The 14,552-nt window shown below is 37.2% G+C and overlaps 1 protein-coding gene across 4 annotated transcripts in view; it reads right to left on the bottom strand.

Annotated features, from left to right (window-relative positions):
- MID1 (midline 1) overlaps positions 1 to 14,552 on the bottom strand; it is a 180,976-nt gene that overhangs the window by 29,296 nt on the left and 137,128 nt on the right. For all 4 annotated transcript variants that reach the window (XM_069875171.1, XM_069875162.1, XM_069875180.1 and 1 more), the window contains exons 4-5: positions 4,977 to 5,084; positions 1,743 to 1,891 (exon numbers count right to left, since the gene is read on the bottom strand). In XM_069875171.1, the coding sequence (XP_069731272.1) occupies positions 1,743 to 1,891; positions 4,977 to 5,084 (257 nt within the window). The remainder of the gene's footprint in view (positions 1 to 1,742; positions 1,892 to 4,976; positions 5,085 to 14,552) is intronic.

Genomic DNA, 14,552 nt, shown 5'->3' with positions numbered 1-14,552 from the left:
CACCAGTTGGGGTACACTTTCTTTAACCTTCCTTTTCTCATTGACATACCTATAGAAGCCATTCTTATCAGTCTTTGCTTCCCCTGCCAAGTTTAGCTCCAGCTGTGCCATGTCCTTCCTGACCCAATCCCTACACAACTGGGCAGCATCCCCATACTTTTCCCAGGTTACCTTCCCTTGCTTGCACTGCCTGTGCAGTTCCCTCTTTATCTTCAGTTTAACCAGTAGGTCTTGACTCAGCCACGCTGGTCTCCTCCCTTCCCTGCCTGATTTCCTGCACCTGGGGACTGAGCATTCGTGTGCTTTATGGAGAGCATTCTTAAATATTTGCCAGCCCAGTTCTGCTCCCTTATTCCTGAGGACCATGTCCCAGGGAGTCCTACTGACTAACTCCTTGAAGAGCTGGAAGTTTGCTTTACTGAAACTTAGGGTCCTGACTATATCCCTCGCCTGTCCCATATCCCTCGGGACCTTGACCTCCACCAATGCATGATCACTGCAGCCCAGGCTGCCTCCGATCTTGACATCACTGCTGAGTTCACTTGCATTGGTGACATTTTTGCTCAGGATACTCATGTGGTAGTTTTACTACCAGCTTCATCTGGGAAGAAGAAATGTAATCCATTGCCTTGCCTTGCCTTGCCTTGCCCTTCTCAATGGGTTTTCAATTCTCTGAGCTTGTAATGGGCAATCCAGTGTTGCTGGCTTATTTAGGAATTGATTATATAGCTTTAGTGAAGCCTGATATTCAGAGAATCTGCATATAGCACTCCATAATAAGTGTCAAACTTTAAAAAGAAGAGTAGGGAATTTCATGCTGTGAATTAGGTGTAAACTGGCTAGACGAAATGAAGATATAATATGAACTCAGAGATTAAAAAATAGTTGAATAAATTAGCACACTTTTTAATAGGTTTCTTCTGTATTGACCAGACACATTCTCTTTTTTTTATGTCTCTGACTGATGGCTAAACAGCTGATAATTCCAACTAAACATTTTTAGATCAGAGAACACTGTTGAAATTCAGTGGGAATGTTTCAGCATGCAGTGGTGCACTGAAAACCAGATCAAATTATTTGACAACCTGGTTTCCTGAAAAGACTTGCTTCCTTGTCTTTGGTCCTTGATACATCTGGCACACTGAAAGTAGTAGTAGAAATTCCCTGCACCCAGATACCCAAAACAGCATCTGTCATAATTTCCAGACACACAAGCTGTTGATTCTCCAACTCTTCAGTGGGCTGCACCAGAGATGTGTGTTGGAGATGTCCAAAGTTACACATTTTGTTGCCTTGCCACTTGTTATTTTGTGAAAATACAAATCCATTAAGATCATTCCAATTTTTTTCTAAGGAATATACTTATTGCCTGATTTCTTTCTCAGTCTTTTCATGGAACAGGAATTTCAGCCTCCACAATCCTGTTTTTTTTACTGTGTTTAGCATCAGATACCTGCTTGACATCTATGCTGCCTCCTTAATTCATTTGTGTATGTTATTACTGTTCTAACTCTTATTTCACATCCTTTTTTGACTGCTCCTCTTTTCAAAGGGATGTTTTAGTTTAGCTTTACAATAAGGTCCTTCTCACTCTGGTACAGCATAATGTAGTGCTTTTGGGGGTGTCCATTCAACCCTTTCTCTTTGACTACATTTGTGGCAGGACAAGGTAATATGGCAACTCTGACAACCCATCTCCCTTAAATTGAGGTTTTCCTGTTTATTAAGAGGAACATCTTTACCTTTCAGTGATATTTTTAGCAGTTTGCAGGAAGCGAGCATGATCGTTCTCCTTCAGCGACTGTTCAGCCTGAGAGATGAGGGATGTTGAGCGCTCAATGCACTGTTTGCAGTTCGCAATCTGTTGAGCCAGTTTTCTCAACCTCACCACCTTGATTGAAAACATAGGAAAGCAGTCACATCTCTAAGGTCACAAATCATGAATGCATTTGCACTTCCAAGGAAAATCTGGAATGCAATGGGGGAGTTAAGATGAATGGCTTTGCTGACATGAGCTTCTTTCACCCTAGCTTGACAGTGAGGTGAGCTCCATCTAGCCACGTAACATTTTGAATACAGGGACAGGCACAGCCTTTCTGCTTCAATATTTTCCACATGGAAAACAACAGGGGAGAGCCAAGACAAGCACAGCTGGCCTATTTTCCAACAGAAGATACGTCATTTCCTGGTTATTTCTGCTTACATGATAACTTAGGGCTATTTAGATAACTGCTTCCTTGAAGTGAGGAGATCTGTGTTAAAGGCACCTCATAGATTAACCAGCTTTTTCCTATTACTGAGATGAGTTTCATTAAAAATAATCTGAAAATAAAACTTGACAGAAGACTGGTCAGTTTGACTAACAATAGACGCCTGCCCTTTTCATTATGCACTTTTAGTCAAACAGGGTGTTTTCTTGTTGGGTATTTTTAACTGGACAAAAGCACAGTAGTGTGGAGAGCTGATTATTATTACTGCAAACATATTTGCTGGAGATAAACACAGTAAATGTGACTGTAGTCATTAGCTGGAAGGTTAGGGAGGGGCACAATCAATCCTCTATTTAAAGACAATGTTGGCTAACAAAACCCCTGGTTCGCATTGTTATCACATCAGGATCATAGTTTGAACAGGAGTAAGAAATCGGAAGGAAATTAAATAATTCTGGAGTTTAGAAAGGCATTAAGACCCAGTTACATGCAAAATGAGGAAACTAACAACCAAATGGATTGGCAGAAATATCCACATTTATAATCAAGATTACATTCTTGATCTTAGCAATTAGAGAACAAGATATGCAGCTGCTGAGTTGAATTTCATATGTATTTGATCCTAAGCAGAGATAAGGGTATCTCTTGACAACAAAAAACAGTAAGAAAAAAGTCTTTTGGAAAACTTTCAAAAAGAAAATACTGTCCAAATGATTAGTGTCTTGTAACACTGATATTTCTTCTGAAGATAAAAACAAGAAAGGGAGAAAACGATAAAGAAAAAAATGCTGGGAAAGTATAAAGATTTTGATAATGACAATGATCTGATCAGCTTCTCAGATGAACTAGTGCCATAAAGTTTTCTTTAACTGCACATTTGTAGAGATTACAATTTGGGCTACCCCAGGCAGGGAGAGGTTCACTGCAGTATTAAGTAGCTTACCTCTTTATTCACTAATTAACAAAATAAATAATGAAGTGAAATCAATATCACCTTGTGAGATTTTAGCAATCAGAAAGCACATCATGACTTGTGAGGTCTAACTATGAGCTGGGGTTTTTTTGTTTGCTTGATTCTTTTTTATATCTTTTTCAAGAAGGCAACTGATCAACTTCAAAAGGAAAAGTTGCATCTTACACCTCCCTCCTCAATGGCAGGAATGATGTGTGCACTAAAATGATCTTATTCATGTAAGTGGGATTTTTTTGTTACATGCTTTGTGGGATTTTATAGGTCTTGGGTGATTGGTGAGATTAAGGATGGAGCTGCATCACATTGTCAGATTTGAGTGTCTGAATCTGCAACCTTGCAGCTGTAGCTAGAACTTCATACCTGAGTGTTTCCAGCTCTGTAGCCATAACTATAGTTCTATAGACAAATTTGTCGCACCATACCTTCCAGAAAAAATTCTTAGCCACAGGCCCTCTTAAAAGAAGGTAAATAGGATGGAATTTCCTGTGACTTTTCACATGGGTCTCCTGAACCCCTGAAATTTTTCAACATATGCAACAACTAGGGCAAAGCATTCTAGATCTTCACTGGACCTTCATTGGTATCGCTTTTGGTTTGAATGAAGTAGAACAAAGAATGGGGATAGATTCTGATATCAGTTATTTACAAATACCTTTGGAGTCAATTGCATTATAAATATTCCACTGTCTAATGGACATTAGCATACATATTTGCAAGCAATAGATTTTTTAAAAGCAATTCATGTATACAGCACAAATCCAAATGAATGTAAAGTTTTCTACTTCCTTGGAAGCACAGCTGTTCTCACTGCATAGAGAAACAGAGTTGAAACAACAATGCAAAAGGCCATCTTTTCCATTTTTTAGGAAATTATACTATGTTAACAGCATGAGGAAATTCAAGTTCTGTCACACAAGATACAGGACCTCTGGTTTCAAACATGTTTAAGTCAGCCCTTGCCTACAGGCTTCTTATTTCAAGTTAATTGAATATCTTGACAGCTGCATGAACCATTTAACCTGCTCTTGACTTTATTCCATTCCTGAGTGTTTCCCACACAAGAAGAGTTTATATTTGACTTAGTTAGTTTAGCAGTTAAAGAGTAAACACCATGTACCTAGATAATAAGAACATTAATTTAACTTTAATGTGTTTCTGAGCTAGCAGACAGCTAGCAACATGCACTGAAACTTGAATATCAGAGATATTTCCTGCTCAGTATGTTTGTCACTAATAAACATTGTACTTCAGTAATTAGAAATGCACACTTCATTTCATTTCCTGCATGTTTTTGAATATTTTTGTAAATAAGTTAGACTTCCTATTCTCAAGAATAACAATGTTCGAAACAAATCCTTTATGTGACAATATTTTAACAAATAATTAAAGTAATAGACTAAAATATTCACATAAGTAATTACCAGTCATGATACCAAATATTGTTACACATTGTGAAAATGAAAACTTTGGGGAAAACACTGTCAAGACTTATCACAGAGTGAAGGAATCATTAATTAGTCAGCATTTTATTATCATTCACTGATGGTGACATAATTTCTGTGTTTATCCATAAAAATCATAATCACATGTAGTAAGAGAAATGCCAAATAAAGTGCCGAGGTCCAGCATATTCATCTTGATATATTTCATTGCTATTTACATAGAAGTAGGAGTAACGCAGGACTACATAAGGACTTTTATAAATTTGTATTAATAGTAGCTGAATTAAAAAAACTGTAGGCATGAGAAAGCGGTGTTGACCTACTTGTGGTATAAAGAAGAAAAGCTTTTACCTTTCCTTCCTTGATTTTGGTTCCAATTATTTGTCGTCTTTGCTGAATTATTTCAATGAGCTGGTCACACTCTTCCATCAACTTGGTTTCTTGGCGGGATGCATTTACCTACAAACCAAACCATAATGATCAGCAAAAGCTTTTTTTTTTTTTTGACATTTTCCTTTTCCCTTTTCTAAATTAAAAACTGTAATTTCTAAGATGTTGCGTTTGGCATTTTTTTTTCTCATATCTGTGTACAGTTTACACATTAGTTTGTTTTCCCTGTTTTGGATTTTGTGAAACAGAGAAATGAGTCTGACTGTCTTGTTTGTAGAAGGTAGGACTTGCAAATAGATACTTATCAGGTATTTCTAACTTAAATAAGAAACCAGTTCCTGTGACTACTCAGTGATGTCAGTTATAATGGACATCAGTGAGAACTAGAGGCTCTTCAGGAGTTGCTAAATACATGAGTTTCAAGCTGTATATAGTACTGCAGTGAATACTATTACAAGTAAGAGCAAAAGTCCATCTATGGAAGAAGTCCCAACATGTATTATGATTCTCATTAACATTTTCTCATCCTCTGACCATTTGCAGCTCAGAGTCTTCTTGAACTAGACACAATTTCTACATCATTCATAATCCTCAGAAGAGTTGCCTTCTGTGGATTTATTTAGGCTTTCCTTCAATCCCTGCAAACTTTAAGTATCCACACAGCAATAAACACCACAGCTTAACTCACAGTCATGTGAACAACTGCCTCCTTTATAGGGATTTGAACTTGTCTCCTTTCAGGTACATTTAACAACCCCAAGTTCTTTTACTGGGAAGGACAGTGAACTACTGACACCTATCCATAATCTTCATGCTACTTGTGATTTTTAAAATCACTGGGTTTTGTCTTCTAGCAGGACTTCATTTCTACATTGAAGAGTCTGTTATAAGATGCAGTTTTCTTTGTATGAAAGCTGTACCATAACTTCAAACAGCCTTGTTTTTCTTCTCTGGAACTTTGCCAGGCCTATCATCTCCTTTCTGATATGGGGAACAGAACTGTATTAAGTCCTCAAGGTGCAAACAAGCTATGAAGTCATACATGGCACAATATGCTCTCTACTTCAACTTAATTACTTCCATAATGATTCCTAATGTTTGATTTGCTGAATTAACACTTGAAAATATTTATTTATTTCAGTGTCTATATAGTGGTCCATGACAGATTCAAACTGCCAAAGATCTAAGTGATATTACCAAATTATGTGTATTAACTGTTTTTATTATTACCACTTTGCCTCAGCAATGAATCAGACAGAAATGAACAGCTGTGCTCATGTATTTTTCTACAATATAAGTATATGAGCCACTAAAACTGTTTTTAATGCAAAAAAATCACAGAGAATATTAGCGTTCCATGGAAAATGTTGACTTTGTCAAAAAATATGAAAACTTAAAATGGAGAAGTTCTCATTCTCAGCCGAAAATGTTTTATTTCTGGAGGAAAATGATTTTTTCAGTGAAAAGTCAACATTCTGTATGACAAGAAAAACTTACTTCCCCACCATCAGTAGTATGTATAGCTTACATGTATGTCTAAGGAGTCAGAGAAAAAGGCAAAAAGTTCTTATCATATCTAGAAAGAAGAAAAATTTTAAGGAATTACGTCAGAACTATGTTTCCATACATGCTTTCCTATGAAGTTAAGACAACCTTCTACCCTGGACAACTGCTCCTAGAGACACGTCACTTTTTTCTTTGAGCTAGTAAGAGCTAGCAGTGAATAACAACAGGGAGCAGTTCCAGGTTACAAATAACTATATTACTCCCCTTGGTTATTTTTCAGTCTGATGAGCCCCTTGGTGTGCCTCAGCCTTCTTTTTTTTATCTTCCAACAATATGCTTAAACACGCATTTACCTGTAAGCATATTACAGAACAGATTAAACAAATGCTCATATATCTAAATTTGGACCAAGGCCAATTTTACAAATAACCTTTTTATGTCAAATATGTTATGTCCTCCAGGCAAAGAGAGGACTTGTTTATGAAGACCAGCTTTCATTACAGTTTTGAATTATCTTTTCCAAGCCTTCATAAAATTTAAGTTTGATTGCATATTTTACAGGCTTCATTACTAATTATGATATCAGGATTATCTTTCCCAAACCTCCATAAAATTAAAGTTTGATTGCATATTTTACAGGCTTCATTACTAATTAAGATATCAGGATCATAAAGTGAAAACTTATTTGTTTCTGGAAGGGGTCAGATGGTACTGAAAGCACTGGGGAGATCTGCACACTATAGGTGAAGATGTAGAAAATACTTCCACTGCACTGTTTTAGACGCCTATTTATCTTGTTCTGCTAGCTACTTGTTCTGCCTGTCTTCCCATCATGGTCCATGAGGAGAAATAGACTACAGACCAGCTCCCCCAAAGCCTCTGGCAATGCCAGTATCTCTCCACTGACCACTCAGGGAGCGTAGAAGAACTAGTCAATCAACACTGTCCCAAATAGTCCCCCTCTCTTCATCATTCCATCAGCTGAGCTGCATCATTACCCCCCTGTCATGCACCATACTTTGGCTTGAAACCCTGCAGAGCTGTTTTCAATAAGCCATTCAATGCATCAGTTTCTCCAGACCCAACTCCAGTTTCACTACTGGAACAGTATTCCACCAAAGAGCTGGGAATCCCAAACGGGGCAGCAATCACATCCACTGCACATAAGCACAGCTCCTTCTGTGTTGATACCAAGGTCTGCTCACATCAGAGATGACTTTAATTACAGCAACACATCATAGGAATTTTGAGCAGCTTGCACTGAAAGTGTTACTTCTGTCACCACTTCTATCACAAATTTGTTTTGTTGAGCAGATCTAATTAATCTTTGGGGTAACTGTCATGAAACACAGAATTACAGACAGGTTAAGTCAACATTTTTTCATTTAATGCTCTGGAAAGTTTGAATAATAATTAATTAAATCTTAACTTTAAAAACTTTAGACTAAGAAAAGAAAAGTTCTTGAAAAACAGCTTTGAATTTCTTATATGCTAACTGTAGATTTCTCTTTTTCTTCGAAATCTGAAAAGTATACTCTTTTATAAACTTCATTTGAAGGCATTTCCAATTTTATAGCTTGCACAAGCTTATTAAAAGTGAAAAGAATATCCCAAAACTATTTGATATGTCTGAGCTTTGTATGAAAAAAAACCCCTGAGCATTTAATCTGGGGGCTTTTCTCAAGCTGAAATACTCCTTAATCAAATTTTCAGCATACAAGGCCTCCGACTCAGTAATAAGTTTATAATTGAGCACATGCCTAACTTTAAGTGCACTCTATTAGCTGTGGTCCTAAAGGAACTATTTGAGAGATTAGTGTTGAATATTATTTACTTGTGTGTTTCTGAGGAGTCATATTTCAGGCCAAAGAATCACATGCATGGAGCAGGGCTCTGCTGTACAGGTGCTACAGGAATACAAGCATAAAACTCTGCCTTCTGCTTGAGACCTTTGATGAAGAGTAACTTTGACAATAATTTATAGCTGGGACTCGCCAAGGTATGCGAGTACTATCTGATGAAAATATTTGAGATTTTACATTCTACATTTTTCCACATTAAAAAAAAAAAGGCGATCTTTCCAAGGAGTTCATTAAAAGAGACAAAGAGCTGCTTTAGAAAAGTCTGGAGACCGTGTAGCTCATTTTGTTTGTCAGAGACTCTAAAGCATGCAGAGACCAGACTTAAATCTGGGCTTCCTCCATCATAGATTAATGTTGACTCCTTAATCTGAGATATCTATTCTCTTAGAGTTCATGCTGGACTTCAGGACAGGTTTCTGTAGAAAATTTCACTGACACCAGTACACTTAGTTTTGGCATCAACAAATTTCTTAAAAATCCATGTTCAGTACTACTTTGAACATAAACCTTTGTCTTTAATTGGTATTAAACTTCCCTTCCACACAACAAAGCAGTTTTAAAACTGACTAAGGGGTCTTGCTACAATTTGACAAAAATGATGACATTTTCTACTACAAACAAGTAAGCAAGGACTGATTCTAGCACTGCTGCTTTTGTGGGGAATTTATTCATGTTTCTGTAATATCAGAAGACCTCAAACAAAGAGTTTACTGAAAAAAACCCCTACAAATTTCAGGATACTTTCCAGGTTTTCCAGACAGATGGATAGGGACTACTGGCCTTTGCCTCAGGGAGTGGATATACAAAAAGAAGAAAACTAGGGGTTTCTCAGATGTCTGACAGGGAGCTGTAAACAACAAGCCCTCCCAACCCAAAGAGGAGAGCCAGCCAGCTGTTTCCAGCTCCTTAAGCTGAGAACTGCTTTGGAAAGTGTTCTGCTCTCTACAGAGGCTTCCTTGGCTTTCATCTTCAGAGACCTGAGTTAAATTGCAGCTTAGGTCATAAGAAAATGAATGTGGTGGTTTCAAAGTCCCTAGCAGATGTTTGGGAAATCACAGAACTACAACATGTCTAGAGGTTCAAATTTACAGGGGAGCTTCTATGGTTAATTCAAAGGCAAACAGAGTGTCAGAGGGCTAGATTAATACCCACGAAAACTTCCTCAACTAATATACTGGAATCAAAGGATTTTTTAGTGTCTCAGCAGAATTTTCCTTACCGGAGCAAAACTCTCCCTCTGAGATTCCTTATGGGTGAGGCAACTTTGTCTGCAAGTGGAAATGCACATGTGTCTTTTTGGCAAATAGTCTCTGAATGTCAAGCAAAATAAGACACCCTAAATTAGAGATGGTCTGTTGTTTTTTTTTTTTTCAAGACTACGCTGTCTGGGATAAACCCATCAAAATGAGAATAATTTTTATTCATCAGTCCTCTGCTGGTTAAGCAAAATGGAAGAAAGTAGGTTGTAGAAAGATTGTTATCTTTAAAAAAGTGAGGTATGAATTTTGGTTTCAGCTTTACTTTTATAAAATTATCTCAATGACCCAAAAAATAATTTCTTAGCTGTTATGGTCACACAGGTAAAGAAGAGATACTATCTTTTTGTTAGGGGTTTGAGTTGATGGCTATAGAATACTTATATACATATATATATATATAAATAAACAAAACTGTCAGGAAAGCAAACTGATTCTACTTAACAGCTGTAACATCATTGTCACATATTTCACTCCAGATTTTGAGCCTGAATTCCTTCTTACACCAAACCAAGAAATGAGAAAAAAAACCCTAAAATGATGACATATAATGGTTAGTATGTGTTGATGCTAAGAAAACTTCCTTTATTGTCACGTAGATGTGGAACACATTTTCTTGGATTAAAGTCTCTAGATGAATTAAAGGATTATAATAATCTAATGAGAGAAATCTAATTTTTTTCAGCATTCCATGTTACAAAGTTATAACTTTTCTTCATAGATTCACAATACATTGAAGTAATTATTTTGGCATCATCCGTGTTTCCATTTATTTATTTAATGGAAATACAAAGGATAATGATCATTGCACATTTATGAAAATATTTCTTCCCTTTCTTTTTATGGATGGCTAGGATGAATAAATGTCATGGATTCAAGCTTCTTTCATTTCATATCCTTGTTTGATATCGCAGGTTATTCAATTTAGTCTTCTATACAGCCAAAGCAACTCCTGGAATAAAGCTTTTTCAGACTTTACCTAGTCTAAGCATAAAGCTGATTTTATCTGTTATGACAAACTGTGCCTTTGGAAATATGTGGTATTAATCAGTTTGCCATCTGAACAGATCGTCTACAACTCCTTTATTCTGAATTGGCACAAGAGAAAAAGGAATGGTCATCTCCCATTTCAAGTGTGCCAGAGGCTTTGTTTTTGTTTGCATTCCATATCTATCTCTAACCAGGAAAACTGTGTTTAGAGGCAGTCTCAGAGCAGGTTAAACAAAGGTCAGCGTAACGATCCAGCAATTTACTCCGGCTACCTAGGAATTCTGTGAATGAAGGATCGAATAGGTCAGAGTAGCTAAACCACTTTGGATCAGGCTGATAAGGCTATCTGCCCCAACCTTGACTAAAAGTAAGACTTTTTATAAGTTTGAAATACTCATGTTACTTATTAAAATGTTATTTTGAAGTCTTTTGTCCCACTGTGCTTTGAAGCACATTGTTGAGAAAGTAACCAGCAATACACTTAGCAGTCATCTAGTGACATTTACAATCTGATCACAAAACAAAAGAAGTGTCATGCAAAAAAAACGAATTGTGTTTATGAGAATTCCATTAAAAAAATAAAACACTTTAAACTCAATTGATTTGGAAAGTTGTCATAAAGAGCTACTCCAGAGATGCTAATGCTGACACCTGAAAGCCCATTGATTAGGCTTGGTCCAATGAACTAAGTATTGTTTTTATAAATAACAAATGCAGTATCATGTTGGAACTATAGCTGGTATTTCTCAGGATAGGAAAACACACTGAAGACATTTACTGAGACACAACCCACAGTTTCACAACTGGGTTAAATTGCTCTGGGATCACACTGCCAAAAAGAAAAAAGTTATTCATCATCGCAGAAGCCAGTGTGGTCACCTGGGGAAATGGCTGGGCAGAGCTTACCTGGCTGATGTGCATGTTGCACAAACACAGGGGAAATGGGTAGAGGAACACAAAGGGGAGGGCAAAAGCAGAGGTGAGGCAACCTTTGGCAGCAATGAGGCTTAAGGTCAGATTAAGCTGTTTATGAAACTAAGCCCTAAGAGGAACGTGGGTTTTTTTGAGATGCAGTAAAAGATCCATATTTTAATTGAACAATATTTACTTATTTATTGTTTTTATTTTGTTTTTCCTGTTGAGGCAAAATATTGCACTTGGCATGTTTCATTTAGGGTAGAAAACCAAAACCAGTTAAATAAACACTGAAGTTCAAAGGACTATCCATCCTTTGATGAAGATGAAGTCAATGCCCATATAACCAATAGTTCAGTACTTTAAACTCTCATCCCAGAGGGTCTATAGCCTAATGTTTAACACACTCACTAGAGGATCAATGTCTCTGGTCTCTTTGCTGCTCTAATTGCTTTTTAGCAACTTATGTTAGGTAGAAAATGGAGGAACTCAGTAGTATTTTGTTCCATAAAGGTAAATGCCTCAAAAAGTAAGAACATTTTGACTGGCAAGTTATATTGTCTGATGGCAGACAGAAAATATTACCTGCTGCATTAGTTGACCAGTGTTTTACAGTGAACTAAACCTCATCTTCAAGCCTAGGGACAAAGTTTTGCAGGAGTATCTGTCTAAAAAAGGTATGAAGACATATACCTGGTATGGATGCAAGACAGAGGGAAAGATGGAGCGAATGGGCACTGGACGTCTTAATAAGCAATGGCAAGCAGTGCTATAAGTTTATATAGAATCTATGTGACCTGTTATCATAATTATCACTCCAATTTCCAAAAGTTACAAGACAGTTGTAGGGGCAATAACGTATTCCAGCACATGCATAATCCATATATAAAACGTATGCATAAGTGCTGCAGTTCTCTCTATATAAAGGACCAATTATACATTTATTTATTATACATTTTAGCAATTTGTGAAAACAATTAAATAATTCTTGAGACATGCTATTTGACTACGAGGCTAGGCCTTACTGGGCTTGCAACTTAGAACATCCCTGAATGAATTTGTCATTTGCCATATGCCACCCAGCATGTTTTGTCAGTTTTTATTCCTGAAGTTTCTCTGTTCTCTAACGCTATACAAAATTCAGCCACTGACTAAAGCTTACCTGAGATTTCCAGTGAATGAAATCAGTTTTTATGAGAGTGGACTTAAATGTATAACTAAAGTAACTAGAAATCAAAAGTAGTCTATTGTCTATGTCACAAATTAAAATACATCAGTTACTTCTAGCACTTAAATAAAACAAATAAATTTAGGTGATGAACAAGCATCTTCACAAAAGTGGAAGATACCAAGGTAGAGGAAAAAGCAACTTCCAGTGGAGCTGCCTTCCAAGTTATCTGTACCACTATTTCACAGTGATGATAAGCCATTGGCTCTTTCCTACTATCTAAAAAAACCCCCAGCACAATAGATTACTTATTCTAAACTATTAGTGGTCACCTCTATATGACTACGAAGGCTATTTGCTGTGGTTAAGAAACCACGATTTATATACAGGCTTTCCACCTAAATTTTCTTAATAAGAACTTTTCAGTTTATTTGGTCTTTGACTGAGGCAGTCCCAAATCTCAAGAGAAGTGAGTACCATAACACCATGACATGTGAAAACACGTTGCTTACTGCTTATTGTTGTCACAGACAGAGCCTCTTTATTGTCCAAATGTCCTTGGGGAATCACACTAATGGCCAAGTTTTGATTTTTGCTGTCCCTCAAGTAACGGAAATACTATATGATATCTTATATAAAAACTGATAATGACATTTTGTCACAAAACTTGACGAAGCTGACTTATAGCTGAAGTCTTAACAGAAACTCAATTTTTGATTATTTCTGATTTTCCCATTTGGCTCATTTATTTTCCTCAGCCACACAGAGCAGGATTTCCCAGGTGCTTGCAGCTTCTCCTCATCACTTTTGCACTACTGTTCTTAAACTGATTTAAAATGTGTCTGATATGTGCAGGCGTTCAGTGTCTGTGCCAGTGAAATAAAGGGTCTTTCAATATGCTAATTTTTTAAGTGATTATATAACATGGCTATAAAAAACGTGCTTTGACATACACCAAATCAATTTTTGACTGGAAACTTTATGCTGAGATTTAGCCTGCAGCAGATCTCTAGAAGTGAGCTAGAAATCGAGCATTTCCACTACAAACAGAAAGCAAAGGATGCAGCAGTTTGAGGGTTACTCAGTTAGAGGAAAATGCCTTCCCTTCTTTATACAGCCGAAAATGATTTTGCAGTGGTGTCCAGAATGTGCTTCCTATGACATTTGGTGAATTGAAAACAAAACAAAACAAACAGAAGGACTGAGATACAGATGTTATAAAGCTGTCTACAAGCAAAATCTATTTCCTTTCCCTTCCCCCCTAGATAATTGCTCCAATTTTTCCTCCAGCTGAGTTCAGATTATTATGTTTCTGCCTAACAGATGAGAGAAGCTTCATGGTATTGACTATACAACAGACATCTAATCATATATTTCCTAGAAGAGAGGAGAAAAAGGTACAGAAACAAAAGTCAGATTGCTTAGAAAAAACTAACTGGGAAATGCTTGAATCTGTCCGCTATGCCAATTAATGTCATGGTCTAAAAGACTTTTGCAGAAGCCTCATACATTCATAGAAGCAATGTGCATTGGAAACTACGACAAGGAAGCAAATATGCTCTGACATAGCACTTTGTCAGCCAGAGAAACCTGTGACAGTAAAAACAAGGGAAAAAACGTAAGTACTTGCAACATTAAATCCTTCCCCGATTTATCACAGAAGCGGCTAAATCCAGAGGTGTGTATAGCAGGCAAAGCCACAGGCCAGCAGAGCAGGATGTGTCCCCCATTGCCTTGCGGGTGCTGGGTGTGCAGGGAGGGCAGCAGTGCTGCAGGGTGCCGGGGGCAGGCACAGGGGTAGCTCTGCCAAAGGCCACTCCAGGGCACTGATGTGCTGATG

Source organism: Phaenicophaeus curvirostris, chromosome 1, assembly GCF_032191515.1.
Source record: "Phaenicophaeus curvirostris isolate KB17595 chromosome 1, BPBGC_Pcur_1.0, whole genome shotgun sequence".
NCBI classification, from domain to species: Eukaryota; Metazoa; Chordata; class Aves; order Cuculiformes; family Cuculidae; genus Phaenicophaeus; species Phaenicophaeus curvirostris.
The sequence above is the reverse complement of the archived record's forward strand: the minus strand, read 5'-3'. Positions and strand labels throughout refer to the sequence as shown.